Genomic DNA, 17,717 nt, shown 5'->3' on the forward strand with positions numbered 1-17,717 from the left:
AAGCATGTAGCTATTTACACGAGCTTTTTTTAGCCTTCTTACCGTGTAACACTCTATTCTCATCGATGTTGTAGGACTTAAAGTACTCATGCACTTGCCTCACATCTTTGTCTTGAGGCTCAACAAGCTCTTTAAGTTTTTTTAAGTTTTTCTTCCTCCTCTGCCTTGACCTTAACCTTATTAAGCTTACACATGGCATGTTGGGACGTGGACTCCTCTCAATTTAATAGACCACTATCTTGGTTTGAATGGTGACCTTGTTGAGGTTAGCTTCCCACTATCAATTATAGGTTTGATGCAAATCCATGGCCTCAAGGAAGCCAATCAATATCTATCTATCATGGGGGGAAGATACTTCTTAGGTTTTCTACATGGTTTTCTCCTTCTTGCTATGGGTAACGTTGAAGTCAATCCTTCTATAGAGGAGACCTCTTGCTAGATGAGTTAATCCTTCTATAGAGGAGACCTCTCACTAGATGAGGTAATCCTTCTATAGAGGAGTCCTCTTACTAGATGAGTTAATCCTTCTATAAAGGAGTCCTCTCGCTTTCTTGATGAGTTAATCGTTCTATGAAGGAGTCCTCTCACTTTTTAGATGAGTTAATCCTTCTATGAAAGGAGTCCTCTCACTACATGAGTTACTAGCTATTCCTGGCTTGAAGTCATTGTTGTTAGCTCCCAAAAGGGATGCTACACTGAGCATGAACAAGGAGGTGAATTCCATCCTGTCTAGGCATGCCAACCTTAGTCCAAGATTTTTTGGAAGAGTGTCCATAGTGGTGGTTGGACATGGACCCAGTCCTCAAAGATCAATAGGGTCATGGTTCACTATCCCCTTGCTGTGAGATAGAACTAGGTCTTACCTCTATGAATCGTATCCTTGTGTCTTTACATGGTCAAGGTGTCAATGAGTAGGAAATTCTTGAGTTAGACTTAGTAGACTATCTTATGGTTTTCCCCTATTTCTTTAAGGGGGGAACCTTACATTATCATAAAGTGTAATGGTACCCTTTTCCTAGTCTTGAATTGCACCCACTAACCTAAGCCATGGTCTTCCTAAGATCAAAGGAAATGCACCCATCCCAATAGGCATAATGTGGCAATTCACTTTAACATTTACACCAAAAACCTTTACATCAAGATCTTTGAGGATACCTAAATACCTTACTTTAGCATGATTTGGCATGATTTCCAAGTTAGATTCTAACCTAGAAATCCCACTTGTATCTAATCCTAGCTTTTCTACACAAGATTATGTGATCACACATATTTGTGCACCCCCATCAATGTAAGCTTCTCCCATACCTTGTCCTTTGTGCCAAGCATCAATAATTGGGCATATGTTGGGAAGCTCCTCTATTGAATGCACCTTGACAATGCCTTTCCTTGGTTCTTTGGCTTTTGGATTCACTAATCTCTTCCACTCTCTTCTTAGTCTTGGACAAAATTCCATGAGTTGGCCATATGATATGTCCACCTTTTTGTTGAGAAGATCCTTCTTTAACACATAATTTGTTTGACCACCTCCAAGAGATAACTCTGCTGCTTGATAGTGTCTTCTTGGCTTGGATTTCTTTTTTCTTGTTGATGCTTCCTCTTGTCGTTTCCCCTTCTTGGCCTTTGCTTGATCACCTTCATACTCTTTCTCTCGAGTTCCTTTCACGGGCATAACATCAAGCTCTTGATCTTGTCATTTTTTCCACTTGTATTGAACTCACAAACTGCTTTGTCTTTCTCTTCAGGTGTCAAGCCACTAGATCTTGGCTTGTCTTTGATTTTCACTACAAAATCATTACTATAAAGCTTCTTCAAAAATTTTGAATATTTTTCAACTCCACTTTCAACCTTAGATTCCCTCTTAACCCAACAAAGCAAATCTATCTTTCTTTAACATAGACTGAGGGGTTTCATTCCCTAAAGCAAAACACCACCTATCCCACATCTCTGTGAAATGTTGAACATAAATATCTGCATTATCTTTCTGAGTGAGCCCCAAAATTTCATGCCACACCCGATTGGGATCTTCAGTTCTTTGGCAGTGCTACTTATAGAGGAACTCTTGTTTTGTAGCTTCACAAGTGAGCTCTTGTGGAGGGTATAGCTTGTAAATAATCTTCATAACCCTTCAACCATTTTTGGGAATCATCCTATAAGCAGTAACAAAGAATCCTTAGCATAAAAATAGGCTCTTGCCTATTTTTGGTCAAGAAAGTGATTTCCAATTGCTCCACAAATTTTTTGGCATATTCCTGCGGCAACCCGTGTAAAAGTGGGAAAGCTTGAGCCATATTAGCACAATTGACAAATTGAAGGTGCTTGAAATACGTTCCTCAATGGATGCACCAAAAGGATGGGACATGACAAGAAACAATCAGCCTTTGCCACTACAACTCCTCTCTGTCAACCCTCAACCCTTAGAACATATGAGAGGAATACTCTAAGACTCTTTGTTGAACCCCAAACCCACCATGACCAACCCCTACAAGAAAAAACATGAACCTCCCAAGAAGATGTCACACTGAATTTATTCTAAATAAGTAGATATGGTATAATTCTAGATATTGGGTAAGTGCACACCCAACTGACAAGCAAACCGCTGACACACTTGAATGGAATAAAAAAATACAATAGTTGATATATATAAAAAGAACCTGACTCTACACAAAAAACCACTCTTGGGTGCAACCATAAGATAGATACATGACTTTGTTTATTACCAAAAGATACAAAATATCCACATAAAGTCATTTACTATCCACATCTCCTTCCTCTACTATTTTTCCATCTATTAAACCTAGTCTGGAAGATCTCGAGCAATATGAACATTACCCAACCTTGCTGGTAATTGGAGTAGGATGAACCACTCATATTCAGTGTGGAAAGAACCTACAATGTTGAGTGGAAAACCCACACTAGATATATTTTGTAGCCACGGTTCCAGTACAAGAGAGAGAATCATGGTGTTAGTCCTTTGTACAAGAGAGAGAATCATGGTGTTAGTCCTTTGTACACCCCCACACCTAATACAGCATATAACACTTGGATTATTACAATTTGTGAATGTTCAATGAGATATAACTCTAGCTTATGTTTAACCTTCCTCTCCTTCAAATTAAAATTAGTTTGTTAACTCAAATCCCAATTAGTATGATGCTGATAACTGAGTATTTTGAGAGAGTGCATTCATACAACACCCCACACATTGCACACACTCACACACTAGAATAGAGCAAAGTTATACAATGTCTTGAATAGAATAAGCACCACCATGATGATACCAATGCATCAACACCACATATCCATGATCATTCCAAAGAGAAACATCACCACAATGCACTCTCACATCACACATGCACACGAGATATCCTTATCCATCAAACCTAAGATAGTCTTCAATGCTTTTTGGGTGTATAGTTGAAATGTGTAGATAGCCTCCCCATCAAAGCGCATGAACAGCCTCAAATTCAGCAACCATCAAAGGATGGATAGCCTCAGACGAATTAAAACACCAAAGAAGATAATATCTTCCATGTGAACAAAGCTGGTCGCCCAACACCTAGGTGATAAAGATGGAAATCAAGCAGATTGTGCTAAATCCTTACTGTAAGAAAAATACTCAGATACCAAGCAAACAGTGGTGGCCTTCTTCACGTGCTTACTATTTTGCTTCATCATGATCTCAATCAATGGCCTTCCCCTTCACATGATTACTATACTGCTTATTCCCAGCTCACACGATGACCTCCACCTTTGCATATTGTACCCATGTGCCTGCTAAATTCATCCACCCAGCTCGCTTCTTCTCATGGTTGAGAAACCCCTGGCGACTAGCTCCAAACCTTGCACTCGTTTGTCAACTTGATATTTAAGGTATTTAATACCTTAATAAAAAATCCTTTAATTACCTTAAACATGGTGTTGATATTTAAGGTATTTAATACCTTAATAAAACAACCCTTCAATTACCTTTGTATAAGATCTTAAGGATATAGTAAAAAAACTACTATACTACCCTTATTTTAATAAACTAAAGGTTATGCTTTAATGCCACCACACCTTGGTTATCTCACCAACCCTTAACGCAAGGAAAACGCCTGACCAAATACATCATCATCACTTGAGCTATGATGTTCCCCCACACACAATCTTGCATAATGCTATATATACAAAATGTAGAGATGCATCTCAAAGCATAATCCCCTTTACTCTGATGACTACAACCATGTTGTAGCACCTACCCTAAATGCAAACCAACCATCATTGCTTGACGCACAAACTCGAGTCCTATACAAATATACATGTTTTTTGGGTTTATTTTTCTAGCCTCACAACGCACCTAGCCAACTTCTGTATTTGGATGGCTTACTAATGGGAAGTAACTCCCATTGGCCTGGTAGAAGGTGTTACTATAGTTATATAGGGGATTTGGTTCCTGTGGTGATCCAGCTTCCTGAAGTTAGAGGGGCTTACTCATTACTCAATCGGCCATCCATGGCTTCAGAGTACATATGTTTTGCATGATTGGGGTTCCAAGCCAATTATGGATTCCTCAACAGCATGAGCCACAAGAGCTAAAATTGGAAGAAGGCTTGGATCAAGGAATTTGTGGTGCCACACTAGCTTCCACCTCTTTTGCAACCCCTTCTCCTCCAACATCCTGGCTCAACCATGACAAAGGCATTATCTTCCATTGTGTGATGAGTTGAAACTCCTTGATTGGCTCCAGGTAGCGGAAGGCCTGACATCATACATGGTGAACATCATGGAGGTACCCAACGAATCTGGAAACCCTCCTCTAAGCACTATGAGGCTGTAGGCATAGCAAAACCAGTTCACGAGTTGCCTCAGGGGGCAGAAACTAGTCAAATCTCTCTCCCACAAGATTGACAAGCTCCCAACCACCAATTTGACTACTACCTCGCTGATTCCACAGGGAGAACCACCACAGGTGTCTAAAGACACATCAAATTTTCTTGTGTGGGAGTGTCCTAAGTCCTAGACAGAAGACCATTATGGCACCTTCCCAATGTACCACCAGTCACCCCATAATCCCACTCTCCTCTCCAAAGGAGCTAAAACTAAGGAGCCAATTAACCTTCCGTCTTACCATGACCCCATCTAGGAATTCAATGTCGGTACCTCCAAAGAGCCCTACCCAATCCTGTTAGTCTCTTGGCTATGGGACCACCCTACCCTCCTTGAGCAAGATGCCGCATGCTTCCAATATTACAAGGATGTCTTTGCATAGACATACAAGGACTTAAAAGTTGTTCCAACACCAACATTGGTGTCCACACTATACCTCTCCAAGAGGGCACCCAACCCATCCGAGCGTGGGCTTACACGCTCCACCCCAAGTATGTAGAGGTTGTTAAGGTGGAGCTGGAAAAGATGGACGATGCCCAAATCATCTCCCTAGTGGAACACTTTGAATGGATTTCTCCCATGGTCATCTCGTGTTAAGAAATGTGATGCCAAAGAGCACAAGGAAGAGGTAGGGAGTGAGAATGAGTAGCCAAGAAAGTGCTAAGCATAGCATGCAGCCGTATGGGCAAAGGGACTTTTATCCCACATTGATGTACAAGCCCAAGGTTGTACCTCCTCATATAAAAGGGGGCCATTTCAAGCAATGAATCATATCACTTGCACACATCTCAACCCTCTTTATGAGTACAAGTCTTAATCTTATAACCTAATTGTTCTTGAGGCTATTGCACATACTCATCGTCTCATGAGTAGACTTAGATTACATCCACCTTAGGTTTATCATATTAGTCATGTTTTATTCGTATAGGATTAGGCTTGATTAGTAGGAGAGCTTGATCCATATTTTCAAAATGGTATCAGAGCCATCCCTCTCTCCATAACTTCTCATTAGTTAATCTTTGCATAATTAGTACTAATCTCATCATCAAAATTCACTAATCATAATCTTATCCTCAAGTCTCTCTAGTGGAGGAAATTTGGAGTAGCCAAATCACCCCAGCCAAGAAGCCATTAGCCAATTCCTTTTAGGGGAAAATTACCTAACCCCAAATGATTCTACAACTCCAAGGAATTGACCAAAAAGCCATGCTATAGCCTAAAATTTGTGCCGCCTTCATAACTGGTTATTTTCTCCATTCGCGTTGCTTGCTTAAAATCAAGCTAATTGCTCTCAGCCACATCTTGAACATACTTTATAGCTTGAATTTGGTGGCACTTGATCAACCGGATGAAGCACAGGAGCTCAAAATAAGTCGCTACTAAAAGGGATTTTTCCCACATTGATGTACAAGCCCAAGGTTGTACCTCCTCATATAAATGGAGGCTATTTCAAGCAATGAAGCATATCACTTTGTGAGCCACTTGCACACATCTCAATCCTCTTTATATGAGTACACCCTAGATTAATCATATTAGTCATGTTTTATTAGTATAGGATTGGGATTGATTAGGTAGATGTTTTGCTAGTAGGAGAGCTTGATCCATACTTTCAGCATCTCGTCCAAGAAGAAGACCAACAAGATCCATGTCTGTGTGGACTTTAGATCTCTCAATAAAGTAACCATCAAGGTTGGATTTACCCTTCCATTCATGGATCAGGTTTTAGAGGATGTCGTCTCTCGGGAATGCCCCTGTATAGCTTTATGGAGGATGGGTTTAGCGGATACAACTAGGTTGCCGTCCACTCGGACGACCATGACAAAACATCTTTTGTCACCTAATGGGGTACTTGTGTCTACAATCAGATGCCTTTTGGTCTATGTAATGCTACAACCACCTTTTCTTCCAACAGCTCATCACCAATATCTTCAGGGAGTACCTCCTCAGTTTTCTCTGTACTTTCATTGATGATTTTTGTAATTTCACAAGCACCCACCTTGTCTCTAGGCTAGAGGCTAGAGGCCTTTTCCAAATATCTCTCTTAGTTAGCTTTGGTTTTTGCCAATTGTCACTCCTCTAGGCTCCGCCTCAGCCCTTTCAAGTGTCATTTCTTAGTTCTAGGGCACCCTCCTAGGAGGTCACATCATCTCTTCTGAGAAGGCTTGGCACCTGACCCTGATAAAATCATTGTAATCCTTTGCCTTCCTCTTCCAATCAGCCCCAAAGGAAACTAAGTTTTTATCGGACACACTATCTCTATCATCATTGTTTTATTAATATGTATGGCAATGTGGCCCTTCCATTGAATCAATTAGTTAAGCCATCAACCATCTTCCAATGGTTTCACCCAACCTCTAACCACCTTCTCCTACCTCAAAAAGAACCTCAACAAAGCCCCCATTCTCATTCCACCAGACTAGATGAACATCTTCCATGTCCATACTAATGCAAGACTCACTGTGGTGGGTGTGGTCCCAACTCATCCCAGTGTGGAATATAAGATGGACAGACCAACCTATTATGCCAGTCGCCTCCCCAAGCCCACTGAACAAAGCTACACCACCACTGATGAATGGGAAGTCTTGGCTATGGTTTATGCTTGCCAAAAGTTCCGACACTATGTCTTGGGCTCCCACTTCATCGTCCTCTTGGACCACCATGCTCCTCCAATAGGGTAAACAACACATCATGGTAGACCACCTTTCCTGCATCGACACTTGAGAGCCTGCAAAACAGGTATTGATGATGACCTTACCGATAATGTCCTTTTTAAAGTTGATGCTGCCCCTTAAACTGGTATGGGGATGTCTTTCACACAAGACAATTTCTAGTCGGTGCTAGCCCCAAGGACAAGCATTGGTTTCTAGTGAAGAACCACCCTTCCAACTCATAGCTTGCCAACTCTACGAGGCTATTCATGATGATGTTTTACATAGGTGCATCAGTCCTCATGAAGTGCCTCACCTGGTCAAAGATACTCAATGAGGCCTTGGTCGAAGATGCTTTTTATCATCTCAAAGTATAGAGTTCAAACCCTCGTAGTAGGACCATTATAAGATAATGGTCCACTAAAGCATGTAGCCTATTTGGCAATGTGCCAAATCTTATTTGAACTATCCCTATATACCATTTGGCCTCCTAAGCCACCATCTCTTATGGGCACAAGGATGTTAGGCCCTCTGGCTCTACTCAACCATGGCCACTCCTTAAAGTGGGGAACATGCATACATGAGCTAGTTAGAGCTTAAACAATACAATAAGAGGGTGGATAATTGATATCTAACATGTTTTAATGTGACTTTTACCTCCTTTTTTAAATAAGAAAAAGTTAAATCATTTTATTATCTAAATGTGATGCTTTCACATATTTAACAAAGTGGAGACACGACACAACATTATTTGGAGAGTCTTTAGAGCATGTTAAACCTTGTAGTGAACACGTTATATATATATTCTAAAAAGTAAATTTAATTGTATTTATTCATACATGTTGTTTCTTAGTATAGTTTTAAGGGAAAAAAATGATAACTTTGTAAAAAATAAGGGGTCATTTTAAAGGATCAAGCTTCCAAGATAAGGGATTTTATGAATACCCTTTGAATGTGCATGATATGTATAACTTTTTAATAGTGATATCTGAATAATCATAATAGGTCCAAGGTGGATTGGAGCTATCAAAAGTAAGATTATGTTGACAAGTTATCAATTGCAAGCTTGTCAAATATATAGTTTGTCAATATGCTTATGTGTGAGACTTGCATTACCTTTTAGCTCACAAAAGCTAGAATGATCAATCTAGGAGGTTGTAAGTGTTGGTAGTAGAGAGAATGTGAGATTATGGCTCAAGAAAGGTCATACACACTGTTACCACCCTTACCCATGTGGCAGCACGTGGGTCTTACATGTGGCAACATGTAGGATGCATGCACATTAATATGCAAGATTTACACACAAGTAATGCATGCGACACACGGACGTTCCGTGGGAAAACCAATGGTGGCATACTATTGCACATCGTCGTTTATGATAATAAGTGTGAACAGGTAACGTTTGTGAGTGACGGTTGTAGGCCAAAGACCTAGTGATGTGTATATAGCATGGGAGACACATGGAGCACGTGAGTATGGTTTGTGGCTGGGAAGGTACACACTGGACACTTGGGGTCACTGACCAATATATATATATATATATATATATATATATATATATATATAATGGTTGGGTGGTTAAACATGGTATGCCAAGGTAGGTTTATTTTTGCTATTCTTGAGTTCATCTTCTTCTCTCACATTTTTTGCATGAGGCTAGATACAGAGACCTTGGTTGCATTGTACAGAGAGCTGACATTTGGTACTACAGAGATTTGACATTTGGTATCAGGGCCTAGCCTTTGACCCTGGGCGTCCAGTTGTACCTTACCAACAATGACCCTGGGCATCTAATTGTACCTTACCAATGACCCTGGGCATCCATTTGTACCTTATAGGCCGCACACCATACTCACGTGCCCCTTGTGTCCTCGTTGGTATCCCCCATGCTACACATTACTTGGTGTTTGGCCTACAACCATTACCCACGAGCATTACTCCTTCACACTTATTCATATAAGCAGTAATATGCAATAGTATGCTGCCACTGGTTTTCCCAAGAAGTGCCTGTGTGTCCACCCTTACACATGGCAACACGTGGGACTTACACGTGGAAACACATGGGATGCGTACACATTAATACGTGGGATTTACGCACCAGTAATACGTGGGACACACAAACATTGTGTGGAAAAATCTATGGCGGCATACTATTGCACATCATCGCTTATAATAATAAGTGTGAACAAGTGACAGTTGTAGACCAAAGACCCAATGATGTGTGTGTAGCATGAAGGTACCAGTGGGGACGCATGGGGCACGTGAGTACGTTGTGTGGCTAGGAAGGTACACACTGGTGGATGCTTGGGGTCACTGGTATATATAATGGTTGAGTGGTATTCTTGAGTTCATCTTCTTCTCTTTCATGTTCTTTACATGAGGCTAGATATAGAGACCTTGGTTGCCTTGCACAGTGCTCTCTCTCTCTCTCTCTCTCTCTCTTTCTCTCTCTCTCTCTCTCTCACACACACACACACACACAAGCACACGAGAGAGAGAGAGGGAGAGAGAGAGAGAGAGAGAGAGAGTGTATGTGTCCCATGTGTTGCCACGTGTAAGGAGCTCTGGCTCTGTGAATCTAGCCTCATGCAAAAAACGTGAGAGGGAGAAAGATCTCTCAAATAGCAAAAATAAACCTAGCTTGGTATACCATGTTTAACCACTTAACCATCATATATACCAATGACCCTGGGCATCTGGTTGTACCTTACTGGCCACACACCATGCTCACGCGCCCCTTGTGTTCTCGTTGGTATCCCACATGCTACACATCATTGGGTGTTTGGCCTACAGCCGTTACCCACAAACATTGCCTGTTCACACTTATTAATATAAGCGGTGATATGCAATAGTATGCTTCCCAACTCGTTTTCCCAAGCAGTGCCCATGTGTCCCACACATTTCTAGCACACATCATTGGGTGTTTGGCCTACAACCGTTACCCACAAACATTGCCTGTTCACACTTATTAATATAAGCGGTGATATGCAAAAGTATGCTGCCCAACTCGTTTTCCCAAGCAGTGCCCATGTGTCCCATGTATCAGTGTGTGCACATGTTGCCACCACATAAGGGTCATAACACACACACACACACACACACACACACACACACACACACACACACACACACACACACAAAGAGAGAGAGCTTCAAAATTTTGAGATCAAACACACTCTTATGCTTCTCTTTGAGTGCTTATGGCTTGCGATATTGATCTTGTTGATAGTAATACTAAGCTCAAAAGATAAAACTAAAAATCATGTGAACTTAAGTTTGTAGTACACTACATTTAAATGCTCCATCATGGAAGCATGAATAGAAAAAATAGTCAAGTTTAATATTAGTTAAAGAAATTACAAACATATGCTTGAAAAGCAATTTTTAAATTGGGCCCTTTTAAATCATAGTAAAATTTAATTGAGAACATGGCACATATGATTTATAAGACAAGTGCGGATGGAGGACTTAAGAAATCATGAGAGAAGATAAGTATTGTATGGTGACGGTTGATTGAGACACTACAACTGCTTTAGGACATGACCATGTCTTTATGCTTGTTTAATTCTTCATTTTTCAATTCCGTGTGGCGTTGTCTGCACCAGTGTGGACGGAACCGTGGTGGCTGCACTCGAGCATCTCCGTTGCCTTTTGACAGTGTCTGTGTATATAGGGTTGCCTTTTGAAAGGCATGCTTGTTCTGATGGAAAAGGATGAAAACTTTCCGTCAAATTTGATGTATTCTTTCGGTCGGCACGGATTCTCACATTCTTGCTTGGTAGTGATAGGTATATCACCCTATCTCACTTTCTTGCTAGTGAGTGACAGCGCACTGCGACGCTCTCCCACTTGAGAGTGTGTGCGTCTGTGTGTGTGAGAGTGAGAGAGAGAGAGAGAGAGAGCGAGAGAGTGTGCGAGCCCGCGCGTGTGGCTGCGTAATTAGAGACAACGCGCCCTCCCTACGCACTCTCTCGTATAAGCAATGTCACAGCCTCGTCGTGTGCTGATATTTGGCGCTACTGGTTACATTGGCAAGCACATCGCCCAGGCGAGCTTGGATGCTGGGCACCCTACGTTTCTCTTCGTCCGCCCGGACATAGCCTTCGATGTTCACAAGGCCCAGCTCTTGATGTCCCTCAAGAGATCCGGCGCTACCTTCTTGAAGGTATAAAAAAAAACCAGCTGCAACGTAGCAATACTTGAAATTACTTATTTGAATTAAAGTAAATGTTCCAATGATTAATTCCATTCCTTTGAGGCTAATTTCTGTGCTTCGGTACCTAATTGCAGGGCACCGTAGAAGATCATAGCAGCCTGGTAGATGCAGTGAAGCAAGTAGACATTGTGATATCAGCCATGGGTGAACACAAACTTCTAGATCAACTGAAGCTGATAGAGGCCATGAAAGAAGCTGGGAACATCGAGGTAAAATCAGCAGCTCTGTAAAGATGCAGGATTTAATGATGAGAGTTAGGACGACTAATTTATCATGAGCTAGATAGCGACGAGGAATAGGTAGATGACTGATAGAAAGCAGACGGTGATAATCATGATTGGATTTGTTTATTGCAATCAGCAGTGACATGATGAATGCAGCAGGCATGATTAATTAATTGGGCATCAAGGTTAATTATTCAGAAGCATTGCATGCGTGTTAATGGTGGGTGTAGAGGTTCTTGCCTTCGGAGTATGGGATGGATCCGGACCATCTGGTGGACTGTCCGTCGCCGGCGGGTGATGTGTTTGCGGAAAAGAGACAAGTCCGGCGAGCTGTGGAGAAGGCGGGGATCCCTTACACCTACGTCTCGGCCAACTGCTTTGCCGGCTACTTCCTGGCCGGCCTTGCTCAGTATGGCCGGTTCTTGCCACCCACGGACAGCGTGGTCATCTACGGTGATGGCAATCAAAAAGGTCAAATCCTACGTATAACATTTTTTGCCATATTTTTTCCGAAGGTTTACACCTTAGATTATGAATTAATTTCGAGATAATTTGAGGCTTTGCAGTAATCTGGGTGAGAGAGGAGGATGCTGCTGCTTATGTGATCAAAACTGTAGAGGATCCTCGTGTAGTAAACACGACTGTCTACATTCGCCCAGCAGCAAACGTCCTTTCTCAAAACGAGGTGGTGGCCATTTGGGAAGAGCACTCAGGAACAGCACTACAAAAGACCCACATTCTTGAGTCTACATGGCTTAAGGACATGCATGGTAAGCATCCATTTGTGATCCACTCCAGTCTCTTTATGATATTATAGATTTATATGAATTTTCTAAATCTGTGATGCATCTCTACATTATCTTAAGGAAGGGTTTCACAAAGCTGCCACACGTGGCAAGAATTCGGAGGTTCGGGAAGGGGAGGAGAAGGTTTGGGTAGAATTTGATTTTGGAAGTCTCAAAAACGTGCGAAGCACGGGTTCCCAACTAGTATTTATGATAAGGTCTTGTTCTCTCTCCTTCCTTCACAAAATAGACATAGCAAGGGAAACCTATATTCTTGAGTTAAGATAAGCGATAGCTTCTTTCACTTTAGTAATAACCTTTAGTTATGTTAATGCTTGAGTATGCAAAAGATAATAAATATTAGATGAAGTACTCATAATAACCTTCCTTTGGTTTAGTCCGACAAAGATTATGAATATTTAGTGAAATAATATTCATAATAACTTTCCTTATAGAGAGAAACTTAGTGGAGAGATGTTGTAACTAGTTGCAAAATGCATTAACATTAAACTTTCCTTATAGAGAGAAACTTAGTGGAGAGAAGTTGTACCTAGTTGCAAAATGCATTAACATTAAACGGGGTATGTGGGTATGCATTTAAACAAAAGTTGCCTTGATTTCTTGGACTTAAAAAAACATACCGATGAACATAGTATCTACCTCTACATGGTAGGGCAAAGACACAAATTCTCTCTCTCTCTCTCTCTCTCTCTCTCTATATATATATATATATATATATATATATATATATATTTATTTATTTATTTATAACCACAAAGACAAACATAATACATTGTGTACCCCCCCAACCTAGGTCTTCCTCTCTTAGGATAGATAGGGGATAGATTGACCTTGGGATAGGCATTTTGTGATTACATGGGTTTAGCAATTGAATCATGGAAAGCTAGTTAAACATCCCACTTATAAGGCTAGAAATAAGTCCTAAGGGTGCATGTAACTATGTGATGATTTTTCATTGTGTGGTTTGGATCTCATCTAGTAGATGAAGTGGTGATTTGTGAACGTGTTAGGGAAAACATCAAGTGTTCATTTGTGGACAAGGTGGCTGATGGTCTCAAGGACTTCTAAATTTTTACTGGATTTGTGTATACCCCAAATCCATTTGTCTATGATAAGCTCTTAGTTTTGAGTTTCTTATGTTTATTATTTGTACAAATTTCTTATTGCTTTTGATGTATGAGCATTTTCACTATTTTGAGCTTTATGGTTGGAGTGAATAGAACTTTGCTAACATGAAGCTTCTCATGTTTATGGTTTTCTTATATGCTTATGTGTGTGCTAGTTTGGTGCTCAAAGGATGAAGGTTGAATTTATCAAGTCTTTCAAAGTGTAAATTGGAGTACACTTTGCATTTTAAAGAAAAACAAGAGATGCCACAACTTGTTATAGTAATGACCATGTAAATTAAATCCCACCATTGATTCATCAAGTCTCCACATGGATATTTGATTTGATGGAATTAGGAGAAAATCCCTTCAATTTGTTGAGAAGAGAGGCCTAAACATTGGTGGGTTGGGATAAAGAAGAGAAAAAAGATGCAATTGAAGGGATTTCTTACTTCAGATGTAGGGAGAGCAGTCTCCACATGGATATTCGTGTGTTAATTTGATGGAATTAGGAGAAAATCCCTTCAATTAGTTGAGAAGAGAGTCTTAAACATTGGTGGGTTGGGATAAAGAAGAGAAAAAAGATGCAATTGAAGGGATTCCTTACTTTAGATGTAGGGAGAGCACTCATGGGTGAGCACATGATAGTGAAAGATAAAATTTTCACAATGTTTAAGTTAAATTTCATGCAAGTTACATGAATAGATGCATGTAGACACCCTAATAGTGCTTTGTTTATTGTGTTTTGGAACTGTAAGCACATGAAGTTTTTGTTAGCACACTAACTTAAACAATACATCATACCATGGTATGCCATAGTGAATATTAGAATCTTGATAGGAGAAATATTATTTGGTTGTGTTCTTGAATTATTAAGGCATCATAACCTTGCACGCACACTACACCCTCTAGAGAAATATGCACACACGTCTAGAAACATGCATACCCTTTAGAGAAGCATGTAAATATAATTAAAACTTCAAATGATATTAAAAAATACCAAGGATTACGTATGTAAGACCAATCCTAGACCCCTTTATCAATGATAACCTTTTAGTTGCCTAATATATTTATGCAACACTAACATTGTGAATAATGATGTTCATAAGATTTTAACAATTGAAAGTGAGATATCAAAGAGAATGCCAAAAAGCATAGGCTAAATTCTATGTTTATAATAGATGCATGTTATGTATTTCTCATGTTTAACTAGTCATTTTTTGTTGTTGTAGTGGTAGGCTTTTTTTAATTTCCCGTATTCTAAAATGAACTAATTATGAAAACATCTAGCAACACCAACAAGCTCTCTCTTTTGGTGTGTGTGTGTGTGTGTGTGTGTGTGTGTGTGTGTGTGTGTGAGAGAGAGAGAGAGAGAGAGAGAGAGAGAGAGAGAGAGAACAAAAGTGTAGAACTACTATAGTTTTTATCTTTAAAAGTGTAGAACTAGAGTACTATAGCTTGTAGCTTTAAAATAACAAGTTAACCTTCAATGCTTATGCAACTTGATTTGATTGTACAGATTGTTCTAATTTATATCGCAAGATTGTCATGGGACACTTTCATCTCATCTTTTACCTTGGGAGGATTTGTGACTTTGATATAGGACCTAATGTTGAGGCTTCACAACTTTATCCACAAGTCAACTACACAACAGCAAAGTCATATTTGCATGACTTTCTATAGTCGATGCGAAGGAGAAAAGGAAGGGCTAATCTAAAGGAGCTTTAAAAATAATTGTGCTAATTACCATGCCTTTAAAAAACCTAAAAAGTATATGTATCTTTGACAAATAAGGTTTTGACTTAGTCCTTACTTGAATAATAGAGGAGGAGCCATATGGAGATGTCTTTTGTTTATTATTTAAAGTTTTTGTAGATTTTGTGCTCACACATAGTTTTTTAGGGATCTCTTGAGTGTATTTGTTACTCCACAACTTTTAGGTGGGTTAAGTTTACATTTTTAAATGAGATGTCTTTGCCCATATATCGATGTCAACATTTAAATAATGTTTGAGAAATAATATCCCAACTTTTAGGTGGGTTGATGTTTACATCTTTAAATGAGATGCCTTTGCCCTTATATCGACAATATTCAAATACTCTTTGAGAAAAAATACTCTAAATTTCATTATTTTCTTGAAATTTTATTTAAGTATCCTTACATGTATCATTAAATTACCTATCCATCATTACGTGTAAGATTTTGTGAGGTGTATATGATGGATTAAGTGATGGTATTTTTTGGGAGGTGTATATGTCATAGGTGTTAGCATTTGAAATCCTCGCCTTTCCAATCAAATAAGGGACCACCGATATAAAGTGATAGTTTTCATGCTTAACATTAGGCATGAAAATTATAAAAAACTACACAATTATCAATATAATAACTTGGATTAGAATCTTTAAACAAGAAGAATGAAGATGATGGATTAAGTGATGGTTTATTTGTTGTGAGGTGTATATGTCATAGGTGTTAGGGTTTGAAGTCCTAGACTTTCCAGCCACATAAGAGACCACGAGTATAAAGTGATAGTTTAACCATACCCCTTTGAAAAATTGAAAATAGTGCTATCATTTTTCTCATGTTGGCACGATTAGCTCAAAAATTTTTAAGCAAGCACCACTCCCCTCATAGAGGCATGCTTTGAGCATGAAAATTCTTTATTTAACCCTCACTGAACTAAGATGGAATGATATGATGTAATGCAAAAGCAACATGGAGCTCAAACCAATCAATGGAACATGATGCATCCTAACCAATGTTATTAGAATGAATCCTAATCAATGCGATTAGGTGGATGGTTTTTGAGAAAGCATCTCTAGTTTTGTATAAGCATGATTTTGGAAACTAGGGAGTTTGGGAAAATCCCAATTCCCATTTTGTAAGATAAAAAAGATGGGGGCATGGTGAACCCTTTTAAGCTTTTGTCAAGACCAACTCTTGTGCCATACCATTGGAAATCTCTTAAAGAAGAGGTTCTAAATCCAACATTATCCGACAACTTTGGATCTGGTATGCTAAAGATCACCATATAGCTTAGGACTTCAATTTCATCTTTGGATTTTAAACCTGATGGTTTACGGATGGACATATGTGATTCATCGAGACGCTGATGACTCTCTATGTTGATATGGGTAACTCGAAACACCGATAATTCCATGTGCAAATGTGTGCTGTTATAATGCCATGTTTTCCTACTTTATTCTGAATGGTTTACAAAACGAGGAAATTACTTTGACTATGAATTCCTCTGATCATCCGCAGTAGTCTGACGGGCAAACATAGCATATGAATGAGATTGTAGAGGATATGCTTCGTGCATATGTCTTTGGAAAAGCATCAAATTAGGAAAAATATCTTCCAATGATGGAATTTGCCTATAATAGCTCTAAACATATGGCTATTGGTTTTAGTCTGTTCTTGCTTATGTATGGGTATCAACCCAGGGTACCTATTGATGTTGGTCTTAAGGACATCGGGCTTGATGCATCGAGGGATTTCTTACGTGATGTGCAGGAAATGCTGACCAAAGCTCGAGATTCTATCAGGAGTGCTCAAGACAGGGCATAGTTTTATGCTGATAGGGGAGGCTCATCTCAGTCTTTTGAACCAAGAGCGTTGGTTTTTTTAAAGTTCCTAAAGATTTCCAGAATTTGTCAAAAGAAAAATGCTCGAATTTATCTCCTAGATATTGTGGTCAATTTTGAGTTATACATCGGATTGGCACGGTTGCATATGAACTATAAACTACCTCCACATGTTAGAGTTCATCCATTCTTTCATATCAATAGATTGAAAGGGAAACTGGGAGGTGAGGATAACACAGTTACTCCTCAAGAACTCGTTGAAGT

At 39.6% G+C, this 17,717-nt stretch overlaps 1 protein-coding gene across 7 annotated transcripts; it reads left to right on the plus strand.

The window, feature by feature from the left end:
• The first annotated feature begins 11,339 nt into the window (after positions 1–11,339).
• On the plus strand, positions 11,340–15,707 carry LOC147640966 (bifunctional pinoresinol-lariciresinol reductase 2-like). 7 transcript variants are annotated; one of them, XR_015268637.1, is made up of 6 exons: positions 11,354–11,679; positions 11,805–11,939; positions 12,185–12,425; positions 12,521–12,724; positions 12,821–12,957; positions 15,386–15,520. XR_015268637.1 is itself a non-coding variant. In XM_086816857.1 (6 exons), exons 1-6 carry the CDS (start codon positions 11,497–11,499, stop codon positions 15,393–15,395), a joined length of 906 nt encoding a protein of 301 aa, XP_086672983.1. In that variant the 5' UTR covers positions 11,354–11,496; the 3' UTR covers positions 15,396–15,520. The 7 variants fall into 7 exon arrangements, 5 of the variants coding, with proteins under 5 accessions (XP_086672978.1, XP_086672983.1, XP_086672972.1 ...); XR_015268638.1 differs by lacking the exon at positions 15,386–15,520 and adding an exon at positions 13,771–13,952; XM_086816857.1 differs by having other exon boundaries at positions 12,825–12,957.
• Positions 15,708–17,717: the final 2,010 nt, after the last annotated feature.

Source organism: Cibotium barometz, chromosome 2, assembly GCF_041138505.1.
Source record: "Cibotium barometz isolate CiBa-2024 chromosome 2, ASM4113850v1, whole genome shotgun sequence".
Taxonomy (NCBI): domain Eukaryota; kingdom Viridiplantae; phylum Streptophyta; class Polypodiopsida; order Cyatheales; family Cibotiaceae; genus Cibotium; species Cibotium barometz.

What these genes read in the sequence shown, in the direction of transcription:
- LOC147640966 (XM_086816846.1), top strand. Translation starts at nt 11,497, where the DNA reads ATGTCACAGCCTCGTCGTGTGCTGATATTTGGCGCTACTGGTTACATT. An exon ending in CCGGCGCTACCTTCTTGAAG is followed by an intron (nt 11,680 to 11,804) that starts GTATAAAAAAAA and finishes ACCTAATTGCAG; the next exon opens with GGCACCGTAGAAGATCATAG. An exon ending in CGGTGATGGCAATCAAAAAG is followed by an intron (nt 12,426 to 12,520) that starts GTCAAATCCTAC and finishes GAGGCTTTGCAG; the next exon opens with TAATCTGGGTGAGAGAGGAG.